The 22,870-nt window shown below is 35.1% G+C and overlaps 2 protein-coding genes and 1 pseudogene across 2 annotated transcripts; 2 read left to right on the top strand and 1 right to left on the bottom strand.

Moving 5' to 3' along the window:
* Nucleotides 1-1,891: 1,891 nt before the first annotated feature.
* On the bottom strand, nucleotides 1,892-12,153 carry LOC115985014. The gene is made up of 4 exons (XM_031107990.1): nucleotides 12,102-12,153; nucleotides 11,470-11,543; nucleotides 7,950-8,113; nucleotides 1,892-2,048 (listed from the first exon to the last, which is right to left on the bottom strand). Exons 1-4 carry the CDS (start codon nucleotides 12,148-12,150, stop codon nucleotides 1,892-1,894), a joined length of 444 nt encoding a protein of 147 aa, XP_030963850.1. The 5' UTR covers nucleotides 12,151-12,153.
* A 670-nt stretch (nucleotides 12,154-12,823) lies between these two features.
* LOC115984164 (wall-associated receptor kinase 2-like) lies at nucleotides 12,824-18,555 on the top strand. The gene is made up of 3 exons (XM_031107089.1): nucleotides 12,824-13,744; nucleotides 13,973-14,146; nucleotides 17,241-18,555. Exons 1-3 carry the CDS (start codon nucleotides 12,859-12,861, stop codon nucleotides 18,437-18,439), a joined length of 2,259 nt encoding a protein of 752 aa, XP_030962949.1. The 5' UTR covers nucleotides 12,824-12,858; the 3' UTR covers nucleotides 18,440-18,555.
* Nucleotides 18,556-19,564: 1,009 nt separating this feature from the next.
* On the top strand, nucleotides 19,565-22,870 carry LOC115985013 (annotated as a pseudogene).

Genomic DNA, 22,870 nt, shown 5'->3' with positions numbered 1-22,870 from the left:
ATCACCCTCGAGAGGATCACAGTCACCGAACGAACGGGAACCCTAACCCTTTACAAACGCTAAATCCATTGGCGCTCTCGGATTCTCCAAAGCACCACGCAATAGGTTTTGGGGGTATCATTCCATTAAATGGCCAAAACACTGGCATGATCCAAGCGAAACATACAAATAGATAGAAATTCATTCAACGGATTAAAACGAAAGTCAAAAAAGGAAAACGGTTTACCAATCAAACAAATAAAGGTAATTGTTCGTTCACCACATCCCGGTGACATAGGCAAATAAACCATTAAATTGGAAATGCGATAAAAATAAGTAAGAGCATAAAAGGACTGTAAGAAAATCAGCTGGAGGGTCGGGCCGGGTCCGTCACTTCTGGCTGGTTTGTCAGGGGGAAAAGCGAGTCTTCGCCGAGAAGGTCCTGTACAGTCGGGATACCGGTGGCTTCCATGTCCTCTGGCTCGGCATGAGCGTCAATTTGTTTAACCAACTCCCTCATGCTTGCCGTTTCCTCCTCATCAGCAGCAGCTGGGGGATCCTGCACAGCAGTAACAACGCTCGGAAGGGAATTTGGCCGGGGTCTCTCAGGTGTGAATCCTCAGGAACTGCCAGTGCTTGGAGAGCGGCGAACCACCCGGCCTCAAAACCCAGGTTCCGAGCCTGGGCCACTACCGGCTCTGCAGATTTCTCGGCATCAGCAAAGCCTTCGTTGTACCACTTTTGCTCGCAAGCCGCCAGGGCTGCCCTAAGGTCGGCTAGTTCCTCGGCATTGGAAGTATTGAGGCTGATGGCTTCAGCTAGCTTGACCTCCGTTTCATTTTGCTTAGTCAAGAGCTCCGCACACCTCTTTTCCACCAATGCCCTGTTCTTCTCCACAGCAGCAGCCTTCTTCTCGGCGGACTCAGCTGCCTTTAGCTTTTCCTTCGCCGTTTTGGCCGCTGACTCCCACGCCCCCTTTCTGCGCTCGACTTCTTCGGCAAGATCCCGTGCCTGGCCAGCCACTATATGAGCCAGTTGGGCAGCTTAGCAAGCACAAAAGTTAATAAGGAAGCAGAAGTGAATGTATGGGAAGAAATAAATAAACTAAATACTTACCGCAATGGCGTGCCACTCTAACCAACGCCCCATAAACTCCTCAGATCCTTCCTCGAAGGCATGCACGTCCTCAGGAAGAAGAAGACCTTCGGCCAGAGTTTGGGCAATACGGCCACCCTCGCCTTTCTCCTACATCCGAACACAGGCAGTTGAAGGCAACGGCTTGCCGTCCAATAAGAACTTGGGCTTCCACACTGGAGCCACTTGGGAGGAGGACGCAACCCCCGTACCAACCTGGGTCTGCGGCTCACGGATAACGATCCCCCCTGTTGGCTGGGGAGGAGTCTAGACGGCAGCATCTCCCGGGCCCGTGGAAGGTTGATCAGTTACCTTTTGTTTCTTATGAGCCCGTCCAGCCTGAGAAGAGGGTGGAGGCTGAGGCCCCTGGCCCCGGCCTTGAGAAGGTGGGGGCTGGTTGGGCTGCCGTGCACCGGGCACGAAGCGATCAAGGGTCATGACCTTCCTTGACACCATCCTTCCGCCGTGTTGGATAGCTTCAGCCGACAAGGCAGCTGCTTCAATCACTAGTTGCTGAGGCTCGACCGGGGGATTCTCGGGCTGCGGCTGTGGTTGCTCTTAAACAGGGCCCTCTTGTTGGATAGTTTCGTGGGCTAACTCTCTAAGGCGCTGAGACACCCATTCCGCAGACTTGTCTCGCAAAAGGGCTAGCTCGTCCGAGCAGGAGAAGTGCCGTCCAAAATCCCTCGCCTCCCCGGTAGTAAGTTTCGACGGCAAGAAGTTTGCGTACCGGACGTTTATGTATGATAGCAGGGGATTGTCAACTAGAAGTGCCTGCTTAAAGTTCTGCCAGGTGGAGTAAACTGGCTCTACTCCGAGGATCAGGTGCGAAGCCCGGAGTTATCCGTCCCAATGCACGTATATCCCGGAACGAAGGATGAAGTTCAAATCCTTGGCATGGACGGTTCTGATGTCCGGAACAAACACTTTGCCGTCTGCAAAGGAACAAGTGTCATATCAGTATCTGATTATAAAGATTTACTTCAATATAAAGAAAATGAAAAGTGGAGGAAAAACAATTATATCAAGGGATTGGTACAAACCCACTTCACGCCGTGAAAGGGGGCAAGGGACGTCCCCGGCAAACCAATTGCCTCGCACCCGAACGAACTCCTCGGCGGAGTTCCTGTTCGAATCAGGCAGGCATGATATCAGCCGTACCCGATTATCTCTTGTCTTTAGGTAATAGTTGGTTGCTTTGTTCCCACAGAGGCTATACATATGGTTAATGTCATGGTAATTTAATTGTAAATCAAATGTATGGTTCAACCTACTGACGCAGCTAACTATACAGTAAAAGTTGGGGGGAAGCTGGTTGGGACACAGCCCGTAGTACTTAAGTGTATCGGTCAAAAGGGGATCCACGGGGAACCTAACTCCGCCTTCTAAAATTTCCATCAGAGGAAAGAAGGCTATACCAAATCCTCGGTGGAGAGCAATATCACTCTCGTGGCAGTAAGCCACATCCACGTCATCAGGAATACTAAATGTGCTCCTAAAGGTGGCCAAGGCAGCCGGGGACTCTAGAAGATAAGAGTAACTCATCTATAACACCTAATGCTATGAAAGGGAACTTAAAGAAATAAGCTGAAGGAATAGAAAGGGGAAGAAAAACTTACTTTGGGTTCTAAGGAGGAAGGGAACACTGGGCAGGTGAGTAAGCGCACGGAGAGTTGGTCGGCAGAGAGTAAGCGCGAAATATCAAAGGTGGAGGAAAAATGAGAGAATGTTCTGAGGGGAACTATTTATAGAGTCAGAAAGGGGGGCAAAGAAACGTTTAATCAAGCAATAAATTGGCACAATTTACGAACGGCCCTACGAATACCAAACGTAACCGATACGCGCGCCACTTCGGTTCACGAAGTGTCAGGTAATAATGACAACTGTACCTGGCGCCGCAAAACGGCACGTCTTTTGAGATGAGTATTAATGAGAAACCGTAACCACGACTCCCAGGCCATTAAAATCTCCGAGGTCAAAAGGCTCGACCAGCTCCTTGATTTTTCCCAGCAATCGGTTATGAATCAAGGGGGGGCTAATGTACGGCACCGAGATCCCAAGACCCATATAGGCCCTTGGGCCCAGGCCCAACGGGAACAACCCCATTGCCCTAAGCCCTTCTTGGAACTGCCTTAGCGTAAAAACTAGTTTTGGGCCTTGAATTCTGATAAGTGCTCGGCATAAGCTTTCCCGAACAAGCATACGAACCGTGTCCGGAAAAATCATGATATGCTAGGTAAACTGCATTACCGAGCACTATCGACTAAGCTGGAACCAAGTTCCAAGGCCATAATTGTTGCACCCCACTCTCACCTAAATACCCACTTAGATCAGATAATATTGGACCTTCAATAGCACTAGCGGAGGCTGTAATCGTAATCTCACCACTAACCTTAGTTATAAATAGCAGAAGGTTGGGAGGAAAAAGGGGGTTTAGAAAAATAGAGAGAAAACAATCAAGGGAGAAGAAGAAACTAAGTGTTGCTTTAAGTCTCTCTGCCGAGAACGACCCAGAGTAGGAAATCCTCAAGCCCACTACAAATAAATTGCGAGCCCAAGTGAGTTAAGGCCCAACAGTCTCAATTCTGGTTCCCACACAACCCATTAAAATAACTTCAACAAAAAAAAAAACTCACCATCAATCTCTGTTGCAACAACTAGAAAAACCACTGCCATCACCACCATTGCAAACCAAAAAAAATTCAACCCATCTCAGCCATATCAAACCCAAAAAAAACCTTGGGAAATTAAGTCAATTGCCACTGATCTCAATGCCGACAAACACCACCCACAATTGTTGATCTCAACCATAAAAAAAATAAAAATGAAAATAAAAATAAAAATAAAAAAAAAAAAAAATTAAAAAAAAAAAAAAAACCTGATCTCAATGCCAACGACCATCATACCGTCGTTCACCAACCATATCGGAACCCCACAACCACCATATCGTTGTTCACCAACCACCGTGAAAAAACCAAAAACGACCAACACCAAAACTCAGTCATCACCACTTGAACCTATATCAAACCAAATCGCAACTCATCGACCTAAAACCCATTGCCACACAAATCACAACCCACCATCGATCCATATTCACCCAAATAGCCACCCAAAACTGATCTACAGCCAAAACCCCAAACACCTAAAATCGAGAGAAAGAGAAGCTAGAGTCGGAGAGTGAAAGGGAGAGAGTTGAAAGAGAGGAGAGAGAGAGAGAGAGAGACTGAGAGTGAGAGGGAGGGAGCTGAGAGAGAGAGAGAGAGAGAGAGAGAGAGAGAGAGAGAGAGAGAGAGAGAGAGAGAGAGATGGATACTGAGAGTTTGAAAAAGAGAGGAGCTGAGAGAGAAAGAATAAAATAAGCAATTTTAATTTTAGAACCAAGCTAGAATAATGTATATAAATACAATCTAGCAAGTTGCTAAATTTTTTTAGCAATAGCAACTTGAGTAATGCATGTGTTTGTGGTTTAATGATATAAAATAGGATATTAGGAATTTTAGAACTCCCAATGCTAATGATCTTATGCACCGTAACCTCCATTATCTAAAATATGGGAGTGAGCAGTGGGCTCGACTACCCTATTGAACATGAGTTAATAGGCCTAAAAGCTCAATAACTTATTGTCTTAAAATTAACCCCAAAAACAATATAAATAATTCACTTTGTAGAGAAAATAATACATAATTTTTAACAATACAAGATTCTTGATTTTAATTTTTATAACTTACAAATGAAATATTTTATGTACGATAGTATAGTTATTAATTACTAGTATACATTAGATAGAAACTAATTTAGTTATAGTGATATATTATATATAAAGAAGGTTACGAACTAACCTTATTCAATGAGAAAATAAATTGAATGTATAATATGGTGTAATGATGAATTCAAACTCAGCTCGTGTTTGAAATAAAATTAAATGAATGATTATAAGTTTTAAAATTCGGTTGAAGTCGACTCGTTTATAAATTTGGGCAAGGAACAAAATATCTCTTGAAGGTGAATATATACTACCCTAACAATCTAAATTTTTACTGCAAACCAGACTATGCCACTTTGGAAGGCAAAACAACATTGTTTTTCTTATCCCAATCATATACCTCAAATTACAAAAATTCTTACTGATTAGTATAAATTCATCAGCTGTTTATGTGTTCTCTCTCTAAGCCTTAAATTGAGATCCAATTCAAACTTGTTTGATAGGAAAATAAACGAAGTTCGAGCATATGACAGTGAATTGAAAATGAGTTTGAGCTCTCGTATTTTGAAATATAAAATAAAATGAACAATTATGAACTTTTAGTACTCATCTCAATAGCTCCAAAAAGAAGCTTGCAAAATTAATTTCAATGCTTCCTTTATTAGATGGAATCATGTTTTGATTTCAGTTATTGTGAAAAAAAAAATTGGGCTTTTATCATTTTACAACCTTAATTAAGAACTACTAGCCTTTGAGCTCGTGCTTAGAGGCTCTTCTATTTTTTTGGGTAAATGTTAATAATTTACATCCATTATAATTTGAGATTACTACATTTTCCAATTATAAATTTACCTAGGAGTGTGATGAGTGTTATGCGTATATCCGATCATATTATGCATTTCAAAACTACTGATATAGCCATGATAGTGTGTGCTTATATAATTTGCATTTATTATAATTTCGGATTATTACATTTTCTAATCACGCACATGCTCAGAGGCTAGTTATTATTATTGGTGTAAGAAAATCCAATGATCATTTTGTTTTCACAAACAACATTTTTTATTATTCATTGACAACATAATTACCACATAACACAATTTTTACGTGAACTAGTATTTTATACGTTCAATAACCTATGCTTAACATTAATAATATCGCTACAATCAAATATTTTCATGCATAAGCACGAATTTAATTATTTTATGTATTAAATAACATAAGGAATTTTTAAAAAGTTTTGAAAAAATGTCCAAAATCTATTAAATTAAATTAAGGTACGGTTTGGATCCACGTTTGTGTTTGTGCGTTTGCATGTTTTGCGTTTTCTCTTCCATTTTTTTTTTTTTTTTTCAGCGCTTATAAACAGTAACTGGTACTGTTCATTCACATGATTACATTGTGTGAGAAACAAAGTTACTATTTACGCACTGTTCATGGGACCCACAACCATTTTATTTAAAAAAATATATTAAAAATGGGTCCCACGACACTATTCGCACATTTAAAAATTATTTTGCTACAGTGTTTTCAGTTTTCAGCAAAATAAGTTGTATTCAAACAAACCCTAAATATCTTTTAATGCCCTCATTATTATTATTTTTTTCAAATTTACCTATTCTCGCAAACAAGATCTCACTCTCTCCACGTCTCATGTTCATTTCAATTGACCAAGCCTTAGCTTGACGAGGTCACCACTACTACGGCCTATGCAAGTTGGGCAAAGCCCTCAAATTCATATACAAAAAATAATTTTTTTTCCCAATAAAATAGCTTACAGATAGTACAATGGGACCCATGATAATACCTAAAAAAAAGTTAAAACCTGATATGTGCTACATTTTTTTTATGGACATTTAAGCTACATTTTAATTCGATTTGTAACACACTCTTAATCTTTTTTTTTCTTTTTAGATGTGATGTAGTCTTTCTTAAAATTGGAGTAATGATTATAAGTTTTAATAATTTGGGTGTGCATGTATAGATTCCCTTGTGCAATTAACCCTAATAAGCAACTTCGTGAATTAAACTTTTTATTAAAAAAAAAAAAAGTTTAAATAGTGCTTTGGTGTATTACTTAAGTTTAGACTTTGAGGGCGTTTGGGCTCCGCATTTCTCTGCGTTTGCGTTTTCTCTTTTTTTTTTTTTTTTTGCCCCGCATTTGTTGACTTTGGAGGACAAATTTCACTGTTATGAACAATAAATACACTGTTTATGCACTGTGCTGACACTGTTCATGTATTAAAAAATATTAAAAATGAGTCCCACGATATTATTTACATATTTAAAAATTATTTTGTTACAGTGTTTTCAGTTTTCAGTTTCAGTTTTCAAGTGGAAATTTTTTTTAAAAAAAGTCAAAGGTTTACTTTATGGTCTACCAATGAGGCGAAGGATCCGGTCCATAAAAAGCGGCTATTCTCTTTACGCGGTTTGGAATTTTGTGCCACCAATCACGGCTATTCTCTTTACGCGGTTTGGAATTTTGTGCCACCAATCATACTGTGCCATTTTAATATATTATACTAGTTGCTAACCCGTGCGATGCACGGGAAAGCTACCAATTTTTTCCAAATGATGTGACATTAGCTATTGGAATTCAGCATCGATTCTCTGGTAGCACATTCTTATTTTTCAATTTCATTTATTTGATGTCTTCCACTAAATATTCAATGCATTCATTATATTTAAAAAACATTGAAGTTTAGATATTGTTTTTGAATTCCTCTTGATTTTAAAGACACAACTATTGAATCTCAACAACATACCAATGCAAATATTAATTAGTTAAAATTCAAAATAAATTATTTAAACATGATAAGTTACAATTCAAATTGAGTCTCATGAGTTTTTTAAATGTAAAGAGAATACTACAATATTTAGAAATTAAATGTATATAGACAAACAGTTAACGCTATACTAAAAGAAGTCTTCAAATAACTAAATATAAGAGTTTAATTCCTCTATATTTCAATTTAAAACCAAATTGTGCATAAAAGCAAAAAAATTTCTTTTGTTCCAATACATCTCTAGTGTCAAAATCACAAATTCTTTAAAACCAAATTGTGCATAGAAAATCTTAGAGATTGGAAGACAACTTTAAAGTGTTTTTTGTATCTTCTTCCTTTGTTGCTTTGTAGTAGCCCCTGAATATGCTCTTTTGTTTTCCTTGAGTACAGATGTTGGTGTGAGTTGCACATTGGTTTGAACATCAAGTTTTTGAAATTTTGTACAATCACCATCTTTTTCAATTGATAAGTTGTTGCCACATTCATTTGAAGTATCACTGATGTAAACCTAGCAATAAAACAGGTTGAAGAATGTATTAGAACATATACATCTTAAATATCATATTTGTAATTTTGCTAAATTAAATAATACTTGCTTCTGTCATTTTATCAAGCTGAATTGCTTTGTCAATTTCTTCAAGAGTCAAAAAGTTTCTTGATAGTGAAGAATTCCCATCCATAGTTGAGATTATAGTTATTTAGTTATATTTGGAAAACAAATTGTTTTCCTTTCAGATTTTCTATTCGCACAGGAAGGATGACTTCATCGGGCTCCTAACAAAAGTAACATTTTTCAAATTGTACACTGAAGTAAAGTAGTAAATATTAAATGCTAATTTTATCTTCAACTTTCTCACCTCTCAAGAAAATTTGTTACCAACCGGTTTGACAATTGCACTTATCTCTCATGAACTCATTGTTCATCATTCAGTAATTAAGTTTTGGTTTTTTGTTATATTAAAAGTAAACTCAGAGTTTTTGAAGCACCCTACTTCCTGTAAGAGAGAGCATAATTTTTTTAAATTAGAAATAATAGAAAATAAGGATAACAACTCTTATGAAAAAAAAAAAAACAGACATTTTATTTAATTCTTTATAAGTAACTCGTTAAAATAATTTCAAAGCATTGATTTTTAGAGCATTGAGGGTGATTAGTCAATAATAATTTTCAATTCAAAGGATATTGATCAATTTGAAATAAGAAGGAATATCATGTAATTTAAAAAAACCTTAAGGGAGATCATGTAATTTTTTAATGTAGATGATGCTAGAAATTATTTGAATGACCGACAAAAAGGCATGCTTCCCAATCCCAAGGTACACAAATTGAAAATGTTTAATTTTTATATTAAAATACACAACAAATAATATGATATTAACGTTATATATGTCATTTCTTTTATCAGGTATAGAATTCAATTAAAGGTTAAAGATAGCTCAAGAATGGCCACATTCATTTTATTTGATTCAGAAGCAGAAAAATTACTCAACATATCAGCCAAAGACCTTTTGAATAAATCTTTAGAGGTAAGAAAGTGGAATATAAAATTAGTATTTAATATTTACTACTTTATTTCAGTGTACAATTTGAAAATCTTATGATACCTTTCATTATGTTAAGGGCCTTTGATTGTAATGACCGACCTGCATAAGTTTTGTGAAATTCATTTTAAAAGTGAGCTCAGTAGCCAGTAGAGTATGACTGGCCTTTTGATTAATTACAGCCCAGTCCAGTTTATTTACATTATGATGAAATTACATTAAACTATAGAGGATCCTAATCCGTAATTTTATAAAAATTACGGATCCACATAGTAATTGAGCTAAATTCTCAGATAGAAGATTCTCACCCAAATATATATATATATATATATATATATATATATCCTCATATAGAAAGTTAGAATAAATTCTCATAAATCAAAACTTGAATTTAATTTGATCACGATGATTTTCCCCTCAAAAAAAAAAAAAAAAATTGACCATGATTGTGTAAATTACTGCTAATTAATTAGATTAGTCCTTAGCTGAGTCAATAAAAGTCAACCAAATGCTCGGTTTGTATAAGTTCACCAAAAGAAAATGGGTATGGGCCTACAGATATGAGGATCACATACAAACAACCTAGAAACGCTCCTACAGATACTAATGTAGGTTTAATGATTGCGTTGGTCAAGGAGGTTTGTGTGTGAGAAAGCTGAGCCGCTGTAAAGGAAGAAGCAAATTAAAAAATAATAAAAAAGGAGGAACAATCCAAATGGGGATAGATATAGTCAAGAAACCATGCAATAATTTATTAGTTGTGACGTTAAGAAAACATGGCTTAAAATTCCAATCTGCATAAAGCAATAATTTTTTCCAAAAAGATATTAATAGCCAATACTTTAGCTTTTGGTCTATCCACTACCTCAGTATTCGTCCACTTTTGGCTTCAGCAACGATTACGGAAGCCGTTTTTCACAGAGAAGTGGCACGACGTACCTCTCCTCATAAATTGGTCTATCAGAGCATTACTGGTAGCTTATATTGCAGGCACCTATACAGTGTTGCTTCCTAAGTACCAATGTTTTTTCCTCTCTCATTAGAGAGGTTCAGAATAACTGTTTGATTGCTATGCCCAAACTGGTCTGGGATGATTTGTATCAAGTTTGAGAGAGTGAATTGGAAAACTGATTGTATTAAGCTAATAATGAATTACATTGCTCTGTTTTACATATGAAGCAACAGACTGGCGGGAAAGATAAAATAATAAAATAACAAACTTCCTAACAGCCATCAGATGTAGCATAACAGAATTAAAATTCAGCTTACACGCATTAAGCTACCTAACTAACTCTAATGATAAGCTTACTCCTGCAAATTGTTTTTGCAGAATCCTGTAATGTTTCAATTTTGAAGTTTGCAGCAGCACAAGAATTGGTTTTCCGGTTTATGTGTTTCCAACCTTTCCTTGTGTTTACTGTTAATGCAATGTGTATCTACTGGGTAAAAAAACAAAAACAAAAAAAAGACCATAATAAACAGCAACCATAAAACTCATTAAAACAGCAACCATATGAACACTATTTAGGAATTCTTATATTAAAAATATAAGGATTGATATTTGGTACTACAAAAGATGCAACCAAATTTGTGAACAGAACACTACAATATACTATGATAACACAACTGGTAGCTTATATTGCAGGCACCTATACAGTGTTGCTTCCTAAGTACCATGTTTTTTCCTCTCTCGTTAGAGAGGTTCAGAATAACTGTTTGATTGCTATGCCCAAACTGGTCTGGGATGATTTGTATCAAGTTTGAGAGAGTGAATTGGAAAACTGATTGTATTAAGCTAATAATGAATTACATTGCTCTGTTTTACATATGAAGCAACAGACTGGCGGGAAAGATAAAATAATAAAATAACAAACTTCCTAACAGCCATCAGATGTAGCATAACAGAATTAAAACTCAGCTTACACGCATTAAGCTACCTAACTAACTCTAATGATAAGCTTACTCCTGTAAATTGTTTTTGCAGAATCCTGTAATGTTTCAATTTTGAAGTTTGCAGCAGCACAAGAATTGGTTTTCCAGTTTATGTGTTTCCTACCTTTCCTTGTGTTTACTGTTAATGCAATGTGTATCTACTGGGTAAAAAAACAAAAACAAAAAAAAGACCATAATAAACAGCAACCATAAAACTCATTAAAACAGCAACCATATGAACACTATTTAGGAATTCTTATATTAAAAATATAAGGATTGATATTTGGTACTACAAAAGATGCAACCAAATTTGTGAACAGAACACTACAATATACTATGATAACACAATGTAAAAAAAATTCAGTATGAACAATGTAATGAATAACTAACCTCAACGTACTCCACACCAATTTCGCTAAGATTATCAGGAAGCAAGTAGATAACTCCACCTCGCTCAGTTTCCACTAAACAAATTCAAACCCGTGGCTCAGTTTCCACACAAAAACAATTCAATCACTAATTTTAACACAAAAACGTATAACTAAAATTCAAAAAAAAAATTAAATTGATTATGTGTGCACAAAAACTACAATTCAATCAATTATAGAATACAAAATAGGCTGGGGTAAAAAAATAATCTATAGCTCAGTTTCCACTAAACAAATTCAAACCCGTGGCTCAGTTTCCACACAAAAACAATTCAATCACTAATTTTAACACAAAAACATATAACTAAAATTCAAAAAAAAAATTAAATTGATTATGTGTGCACAAAAACTACAATTCAATCAATTATAGAATACAAAATAGGCTGGGGTAAAAAAATAATCTATAGCTCAGTTTCCACACAAATTGAATAGCCGTGAAAAAAAAAAAAAAAAACATACCTAGAAATTGAATAGCCGTGAAAAAAAAAAAGCATCTTGACAGGTTTATATATATAGTTATAGAGTCCTAATCTATATAGAGTTCGGATTCAGAAAAAAAAAATTAATATATATATTAGGTTTATAAGATAATACCTTTGGGCCGGTCTCGACGGGCTGGGTCGGTTGCATTGCCGACCGACATTGGGCTGGGGAAGAGTGGAAACTGAGCGAATTGGATATGGGTATGGTGGGATCTGTGGCCATGGGCTCGCCGTGGAAAGGAAGAGGCAGAGGATCGGTCTGTTGGGTCGGATCGGTATCGGGCTGTTGGGTCTTGCCGTGGAAAGGGAGAGGCAGAGGATCGGTCTGTTGGGTCGGATCGTTGGGTCTTGCCGTGGAAAGGAAATGGCAAAGAATCGGAGAAGGCAGAAGGTCCGGTATCGTGAAAGGGAAAGCTATTCGTGTGGCCATGGAGGAAAGGGAAAGGTATTCGTGGCAGAGAATCGGAGAAGGCAGAAGGTCCGGTATCGTGAAATGGAAAGCTATTCGTGTGGCCATGGAGGAAAGGGAAAGGTATTCGCGTGGTTATGGAGTTTGTTGTCCGGTATCGTGTAAGGGAAAGGTATTCGTGTGGTTATGGTTTTATTATTTTTTTTTTTTTTGTTTTATTATTTGTTATTATTATTTTTTTTTTAAATGATGTGCTGACGTGGAAAATTGTGGAAGCTCCAAAAGCTTCGGTTTTATATATATATATAGATTAGGGCAGAAAATTGTGAAAAAATTTGATGGTTTTACAAATTTGGTTACGCGGTGAGCGCTTTTAAAAAGTCAGCATCTTGAAAGCTGATACGTACCAACTTCCAAGGCTCTAATCTTAGACGCTCATCTGGGAAAATACAGTGGGGCTATGGGTTTCCATTCGACGCTTGTGCAAGTCACCTGGGTTGGTGTGATGTTAACAACAATAATGGCCGCAGCCGCAGCAATGGCATATCCATTAGCCTTGCCTAACTGCTCCGATAGCTGTGGGGATGTAAAAATTCCATATCCCTTTGGCACAACTGAAGGTTGTTACCGGAATGAAAGTAGAGACTACTTTTTTATCAACTGTAGCAACTCGTACGGCCAACCTCAACCAATGATCGGAAGCCTCAACGTTAGAAACATTTCCATCGAAGGAGAGATTGACATCATGATGTATAGCTCCATTAACTGTTACAACCAGTCAGGTACGCCTCTGCCAAATAACACGAAACCGTGGCTCCGGGTCCCTAGTACTTTCACAGTTTCTGTCACCAAAAACAAGTTCGTGGCAGTTGGCTGTGACACTTACGCATACCTCAATGGTGTTCTCAACGGTGAACAGTTTTCCATCGGCTGCCTGTCCAAATGTACTAACAACACACACAATATAGTAGATGGAACTTGCTCTGGGATTGGGTGTTGCCAGATAGATATTCCTACAGGTTTGAGAAATATTAATTTTGCAGCATATAGCTTTAATGGCCACAAAGAGGTCTGGTCTGTCAATCCATGCAGCTTTGCCTTTATTATCCAAAGAGACGAGTTCAGTTTCTCCTCAGCTTATCTAACCAGTCTACAAAACAATAGAACCCTTCCAATGGTTCTTGATTGGGCAATCGGTAATGACACATGTGAAGTTGCTCTGAACAAAGGGAATTACATATGTGGAGCAAATAGCAATTGTTCTAATCGCACCAACGGTTCTGGGTACCGTTGCAATTGCAAGGAAGGTTACGAGGGGAACCCATACCTCAAAGAGGGTTGCCAAGGTATATTTTTCAATTTACTTATGTATCTGCAGAACAATTTTTCAGGAACAATTAAGGAAAGAAAAACAACAAAACACATTTTTAACAAATTTCTAACATATATATTATATATTACAAAACGTTTCACGTTTCATTTTGGTTTCAGTAGTTTGTCATTGCTTTAAATTATTGTACATCTCAGTTACTTATAATTGATTTTTTTTTTTTAATTTTTTTTTACAATTACAGACATTAACGAATGTGTTTTTAAAGACCTCAATGACTGCAAAAGCAATCAAGATTGTTTTAATGAACCCGGAAGTTATCATTGCTCGTGCATCGGAGGATACCATGCGGACGGTGAGGCATGTGTAGCTGATCAACCTGCTCCTAAATCATCACTTGCAATTAACCTCTCAATTGGTAAGTACATAATTTTTTTTTAAGTAAACAGTAATACTTATTAGAACACACACAAAAATAGTAATATTAGTATTTTAAACCTTTAATATGGGATAAACATCCTTATTAAAACTAGGGATGTTTATTCCACGTTGGTTGTGTATGTTTAGTATCCGCTATTTATAAACATAGTCTACAACTACAAAGGTTAGACCCTTTTATAATTATAATCTGGTTATAACCCTCGGGAGTATTGATTATGATTTCATATACAGAATGACTTTCTACCTTTTTTTTTTTTTTTTTTTTGGGAGGAAAGACTTTCTACCGTTAATCACAAGAGAATAGGCTTTTTTTTGGTCCTAACAAAAATGCCATGGTTGGTATGGGAAAAAAAAATTAGAACTTGTTAAAACCTTTTCTAAGGTCCCCTTCTCCAGGTACATCTGTTATTGAAATTGTTAAATTAGTTGAAAGAGATATAAAAAATATTATAGACATAAAAGCATAAAATAGAGTAATACACGTACCCATAACGTTACTCTCATGGGGTTTCTTAAAAAAATAAAAAATAAAACTCTCATGATTATGTGTATTACTTTATTTTATGGGGGACGTATGTTATTGGAATTAATATATCTTTAATAGAGACTTTATCAATTCAACGTCACAAAAAGTCCATCGACTAAATTTAGTAAATGAAAAAATTCCAAAACTTGATTGTCTCTGTTTGGTATAAAATGTAGAAAATGATTTTTTAATGTGGTTCTACAACTTAGGACTCATTTGATAATGTTGTTCTAGTAATATTGTTTAAGTGTTGTGAAAATACATGTGGGTGAAAAAATATTGTAGAAATACATGTTGTGTTGTTTAAACAACAAAAACTGCTATTTAAACAATACAACCAAACAAACCCTCAATTATCTTTGTTTAAAATTTATCTTTAGTCTCCATTCTCCAAGTACGTGGATATTTGAGACTTTACCAACTTAGTGTCACAAACAAGGGAGTCGATTCCGTACCATACCGGTCGGTATCGCTGGAATATACCATAACGGCAAGTAAACCGGTACATATAACCCCCTTGTTTCGTACCGAAAAAAATACCGACCGTACCGGCCAATTTCGGCCGGTACCGGGCGTACCGACCGGTACATAAAATTTTTTTTTTTTTTTTTTTTTAAGTTTTGTAATTTTTTTGAATTTTTGTTAGGGCAGAATGGTAACTTATTTGTATTAACTTATTAGTATTATTTGTTTTCTTACGCTCTGTTTGTTTCAGCATTAACGTTTTCTGGAAAATGGTTCATTTTCCAAAGAGCATTTTCTAGAAAACTGTCTTATTTTCCAGTGTTTGGTAACAACTTTGAAAATAAGCTTGAGAATGTTTTCTGGTGTTTGGTATGCAATTTTTTAAAAATATTTCTTGTATAATTTAAAACATGTATATTATGTAAACTAACCAATGTAATCATTATAAATAAAAAACCAAGAATGAATTTGGTTTTCATACTAATTAATCTAAAATTTTGACAATAAATACAATCAAAATTAATTAGTTGTCAAATTTTCATGATTTCTACCACTCATCTTACTCATATATATAGACAGTAACGTACATACACACAAACACATATATCAACCATTTGTCTACCATGGTCAACTACAAATTTTCAATATTACTCTAAATTATGTATTTACATAATGTACTGCATAATTTATCATCATTGCATTGTATCTGCCAATAAAAAAAATACTTGCCAACTAATGCAATTCTCCTAAACAATTATCATTCATCATATAACAATATTATTAGTCCACGGTAAAGATTGTCCCAAGTAAAAGCAATTTAGAGCAATATAGGTACTATGTTTAAAATTTTCATCTTTTACTTCATTCATTCTTTCTTCTTCTTCTTTTTTTTATTTTATTTTTTTGCACTTTATGTACGAAAAAGAAGTAAATTCTGCCTAGAATCCATCAAACCAAAAATTTCTTAGAGAAAAAAGAAAATCGAGCTTGAAATTCAAAGCAAAGAATTGGAATTTGGGTAAAGAGGAATGAAATAATTATCACTGCAAATTTGTTCTCCTTTGCAAGTCGGAGCTATTGACCGATCAGTGAAGGAAAAAAAAAATCTAATCAGAGAATTGTGTTATAGAGGGGAAGAGAAACATGGAGAAAATAGAGAAGAGAGATAGTTAAAGAGAGAGATCTATGGGAAGAGGAGAGACCAGAGTTAGTGATAGTGGGGGTGTGAGGAGAGAAAAAGAAAAGAGAAGAGAGAAAAAGTGAGAAAACTTACCATGAGAAAGAGAAGATGCCAAAAAATTATGTTTCTCACGGCTATTGACAAAAATAATATTTATAGGAGATGTAACGCGTGAGAGAGAGAGATTGTTTTCTAAAACTTTTTTTTGGAAAACAACTTATAGAAAATAAGCTTTATTTTTATTAAAGTTTTCCGTTAACTAGAGATAGTTTTCCATTGACCAGGTTTTTTTTGTGCTACCAAACATTGGAAAATGTGGAAAACTATCTTTACAGAAGGTTTTCCAGCGAAACAAACAGAGCCTTAGTATGTAATGGTAACTTTTAAGCTTTCTATTTTTTATATTGTGTTTTTTTTTCTTCTTTTAATTGATACTAAAGTCTAAACCATGAATAATTAGTTTTGAATTGAGAAAATGTTTTATGGTAAACTTTTATATTTATTATAATATACACACACACACACATACATACATACATACATACATATATATATATATATATATATTTATTTATTTATTTATTTATAAACATAAAAAATAGCGGTAAACCCGAAACGGTACACCGGCATTGACTGGTATCCGAAATATATCGTACCACTGACCAAACCGGTACAGCCTCCGGTACGGTATTGACTCCCTTGGTCACAAAAAGTCTAGTCCAAATTTTTTGAAATAAAAAAAATCCCACAACTTGATTGTCTTTGTGGGGTTTGAAAACATTGAAAAATAGAAAATCAACCTTTCTTGTAATCCAACTTGATTTTCGTGTTTGCTCTATAAAATTAAAATAGTATGAATTCAATAGTCAATTATTAATATTCCATTTATTTTAATTGTAGGTGTTGGCATAGGCTTGATAGTCATGTTTATCTGCTGCTCTTGGCTGTACTTGATAATTAAGAAAAGAAATCTTATCAAACTTAAAGAAAAGTTCTTCAAGCAAAATGGTGGGATAGTGTTACAACACCAACTTTCTAGACAAGAAAATTCAACTGAAACTGCCAAAATCTTTACCATAGAAGAGCTTAAGAAGGCAACCAATAATTATGACGAAACTCTAATCATTGGTCAGGGAGGGTTTGGTACTGTTTATAAAGGGCTTTTATCAGATGATCGTATTGTGGCCATCAAGAAATCCAAAATGGTAGATCAAAGCCAAATTGAGCAATTCATCAACGAGGTAGTTGTACTTTCCCAAATTAATCATAGGAATGTGGTTAAACTATTGGGTTGTTGTTTGGAGACATCAGTTCCTTTATTGGTCTACGAATTCGTAGCTAATGGCACCCTTTTTGAGTACATACATAATGAAAGCAAGGTGTCCACTTTATCATGGGAAGTTTGTCTTAGGATAGCTACAGAAACAGCGGAAGCACTATCATATTTGCACTCTGCAGCTTCTACACCTATAATCCATAGAGATGTCAAGTCTTCAAACATTTTGCTTGATAGTAATTACACAGCAAAGGTATCAGATTTTGGAGCTTCGAGATTGATCCCACTAGACCAAACAGAAGTAGCAACAATGGTGCAAGGAACTATTGGATACCTAGACCCAGAATACTTGCACACAAGTCAACTGACTGAGAAAAGTGATGTTTATAGCTTTGGAGTGGTCCTTGTAGAGCTATTGACAGGGAGAAAGGCACTTTCATTTGATAAGCCCGAGATGGAGAGAAGTCTAGTTACATATTTTCTCCTTTCTTTGAAAGAGAATAGATTGTTTGAAGTTCTTGGGAAACATATAGCAAAAGAAGGCAATGCCGAGCAATTGAAGGAAGTGGCAATTCTTGCAAAGAAGTGCCTAAAATTGAAAGGGGAGGATAGACCTACTATGAAGGAAGTAGCAACAGAATTGGAGGGTTTGCGAAAGATGGAAAAGCATTCATGGGTCAATTTTGATTCGAACTCTGATGAGATTGAGCACTTGCTTGCTGAGACATCAAATTCTAGCAATTATGATGTTAGGAATAAAAGTATTGGTGTATATGATAGTGTTAAAGACCATGTAATATTGGACTTTGATAATGGAAGATAATCTTAGAGGATGATAGCTTATATTTAGTAGTGGTAATTTTGTAGTTTCTTGTATTTACACTCATCGATGATGTCCCTTTTGCTTTTTTCTTTTTTCAGAACTTTATCCTAAACTAAGAGTGGTGAGAAGAATAAACTTGCAAATGAATATCATATTGATTTTCTTTCATATCCTCCTTTATAAATATTACTCTTTAATAGTTTATACATCCATGAATGTAGAACGTATCCTGTCTATCCATTAAGTCTTCCCTTGAAACAAGAGATTGTAATTAAGATATATGTTATCTTGAATGGACACTACTCACATCAATAAAACCCATATGCCAGAAGGTTTATGGGTGAAGTATTTGATGAATTCCACTTATATAACAATTTTGTTCAATATAATTTTTAACAATTTTTGTTAAATATAAATTAACAATTTTCATCAATATTATTCAACTGTAACTAAAGATATAAATCACTTACTTCCCAACCTACACAAATTTTAGAAGTTACATACCCTCCCCTTTTATAGATTTTTTTTTCAACTATTTAAATCTATTAATAAAGTTTATTATTATGCATAAAAAGGAGGAAACTACACTTTTTTCCTCTAAACTATACCTCATTTTACACTTACCCTCATAAACTATCATAGCCTCTAAGCACGCGCATGAGGCTCTTCTATTTTTTGGATATGAGTTAATTTAGAACATTTATTATAATTTGAGATCATTATATTTTCCAATTACAACAAAAATAAATAAAATAAAAAAACAAAAAAAAAAAACCTAGGAGTGTGATGAGTATTATGTGGTGAAATAATTTTTCATTACATTCCTAGGTTTTTTTTTTTGTGATTGGAAAATGTAATAATCTTAAATTATAATAAATGCTCTAAATTAACTCTTACCCAAAAAATAGAAGAGCTTACATGCGTGTTTAAAAGGTAGTATTTCAGGATAAAATTACTTTTTATTATTTATATGAAATACTCTGATTTTTTTTTTTGAGAAAATTAAATACTTTGATTTTTTTTTTTTTTGAGAAAAAAAATTAAATACTTTGATCTTGATCCACGTAATTGCAAGTTGCAACAACAACCATCCCATCACTTCGGTAGTAGAATAAGGGCTGAATATTTGCTATCACCAAAAACAAGTTCGTGGCAGTTGGCTGTGACACTTACGCATACCTCAATGGTGTTTTCAACGGTGAACCGTTTTCCATCGGCTGCCTGTCCAAATGTACTATCAACACACACAATATAGTAGATGGAACTTGCTCTGGGATTGGGTGTTGCCAGATAGATATTCCTACAGGTTTGAGAAATATTAATTTTGCAGCATATAGCTTTTATAGCCACAAGGAGGTCTGGTCTTTCAACCCATGCAGCTTTGCCTTTATTATCCAAAGAGACGAGTTCAATTTCTCCTCAGCTTATCTAGCCAGTCTACAAAACAATAGAACCCTTCCAATGGTTCTTGATTGGGCAATTGGTAATGACACATGTGAAGTTGCTCTGAACAAAGGGAATTACATATGTGGAGCAAATAGCAATTGTTCTAATCGCACCAACGGACCTGGGTACCGTTGCAAGTGCAAGGAAGGTTATGAGGGGAACCATTCCTCCAAGAGGGTTGCCAAGGTATATTTTTCAATTTACTTATATATCTGCAGAACAATTTTTCAGGAACAATTAAGGAAAGAAAAACAACAAAACACATTTTTAACAAATTTCTAACATATATATTGTATTACAATACGTTCCACGTTTCATTTTGGTTTCAGTAGTTTGTCATTGCTTTAAATTATTGTACATCTCAGTTATTTATAATTGATTTTTTTTTTTTTTTTTTTTTTTTTTTACAATTACAGACATTAACGAATGTGTTTTTAAAGACCTCAATGACTGCAAAAGCAATCAAGATTGTATTAATGAACCCGGACGTTATCATTGCTCGTGCATCGGGGGATATATACCATGCAGACGGTGAGGCATGTGTAGCTGATCAACCTGCTCCTAAATCATCACTTGCAATTAACCTCTCAATTGGTAAGTATATAATTTTTTTTTTTTGAGTAAACAATAATACTTATTAGAACACATACAAAAATAGTAATATTAGTATTTTAAACATCCAATATGAGATAAACATTCCTATTAAAGTTAGGGATGTTTATTCCACATTGATTGTGTGTGTCTAGTATCCACTGGTTATAAACCTAGTCTACAACTACAAAGATTAGATCATTTTGTAGTTATAATCTGGTTATATGATGTATTATAAACCTAGTTGATAAGTATATTTAATTACTGTATTGGGTATTGATTATGATTTCATATACAGAATGACTTTCTACCGTTAATCACAAGAGAATAGGCTTTTTTTTTTTTTTTTTTTTGGTCCTAACAAAAATGCCATGGTTGGTATGGGAAAAAAATAATTAGAACTTGTTAAAACTTTTTCTAAGGTCCCCTTCTCCAGGTACATCAGTAATTGAAATTGTTAAATTAGTTGAAAGAGATATAAAAAATATTATAGACATAAAAGCATAGAATAGAGTAATACACGTTCCCATAACGTAACTCTCATGGGGTTTCTCAAAAAAATAAAAAATAAAACTCTCATAAGTACGTGTATTACTTTATTTTATGTGGGACCTATGTTATTGGAATTAATATATCTTTAATAAAGACTTTATCAATTCAACATCACAAAAAGTCCGTCGACTAAATTTAGTGAACGAAAAAAATTCCAAAACTTGATTGTCTTTATTTGGTATAAAATGTAGAAAATGATTTTTTAATGTAGTTCTACGACTTAGGGCCCATTTGGTAATATTGTTCTAGTAATATTGTTTAAATATTGTGAAAATACATGTGGGTGAAAAAGTATTGTAAAAATACATGTTGTGTTATTTAAATAACGAAAACTGCTATTTAAACAATACAACCAAACAAACCCTCAATTATCTTTGTTTAAACTTTATCTTTAGTCTCCATTCTCCAAGTACGTGGATATTTGAGACTTTACCAACTCAGTGTCACAAAAAGTCTAGTCCAAATTTTTTGAAATAAAAAAACTTCACAACTTGATTGTCTTTGTGGGGTTTGAAAACATTGAAAAGTAGAAAATCAACCTTTCTTGTAATCCAACTTGATTTTCGTGTTTGCTCTATAAAATTAAAATAGCATGAATTCAATAGTCAATTATTAATATTCTATTTATTTTAATTGTAAGTGCTGGCATAGGCTTGATAGTCATGTTTGTCTGCTGCTCTTGGCTGTACTTGATAATTAAGAAAAGAAATCTTATCAAACTTAAAGAAAAGTTCTTCAAGTAAAATGGTGGGTTAGTGTTACAATACCAACTTTCTAGACAAGAAAATTCAACTGAAACTGCCAAAATCTTTACCATAGAAGAGCTTAAGAAGGCAACCAATAATTATGACGAAACTCTAATCATTGGTCGGGAGGGTTTGGTATTGTTTATAAAGGGCTTTTATCAGATGATCGTATTGTGGCCATCAAGAAATCCAAAATGGTAGATCAAAGCCAAATTGAGCAATTCATCGAGGTAGTTGTACTTTTCCAAATTAATCATAAGAATGTGGTTAAACTATTGGGTTGTTGTTTGGAGACATCAGTTCCTTTATTGGTCTACGAATTCGTAGCGAATGGCACCCTTTTTGTGTACATACATAATGAAAGCAAGGTGTCCACTTTATCATGGGAAATTTGTCTTAGGATAGCTACAGAAACAGCGGAAGCACTATCATATTTGCACTCTGCAGCTTCTACACCTATAATCCATAGAGATGTCAGGTCTTCAAACATTTTGCTTGATAGTAGTTACATAGCAAAGGTATCAGATTTTGGAGCTTCGAGATTGATCCCACTAGACCAAACAGAAGTAGCAACAATGGTGCAGGGAACTATTGGATACCTAGACCCAGAATACTTTCATACAAGTCAATTAACTGAGAAAAGTGATGTTTATAGCCTTGTAGTGGTCCTTGTAGAGCTATTGACAGGGAGAAAGACGCTTTCATTTGATAAGCCCGAGATGGAGAGAAGTTTAGTTACGTATTTTCTCCTTTCTTTGAAAGAGAATAGATTGTTTGAAGTCCTTGGAAACATATAGCAAAAGAAGGCAATGCCGAGCAATTGAAGGAAGTGGCAATTCTTGCAAAGAAGTGCTTAAAATTGAAAGGGGAGGATAGACCTACTATGAAGGAAGTAGCAACAAAATTGGAGGGTTTACGAAAGATGGAAAAGCATTCGTGGGTCAATTTTGATTCGAACTTTGATGAGATTAAGCACTTGCTTGCTGAGACATCAAATTCTAGCAATTATGATGTTAGGAATAAAAGTATTGGTGTACATGATAGTGTCAAAGACCATGTAATATTGGACTTTGATAATGGAAGATAATCTTAGAGG

The sequence above is a fragment of the Quercus lobata genome, chromosome 4 (assembly GCF_001633185.2).
Source record: "Quercus lobata isolate SW786 chromosome 4, ValleyOak3.0 Primary Assembly, whole genome shotgun sequence".
NCBI classification, from domain to species: domain Eukaryota; kingdom Viridiplantae; phylum Streptophyta; class Magnoliopsida; order Fagales; family Fagaceae; genus Quercus; species Quercus lobata.
The sequence above is the reverse complement of the archived record's forward strand: the minus strand, read 5'-3'. Positions and strand labels throughout refer to the sequence as shown.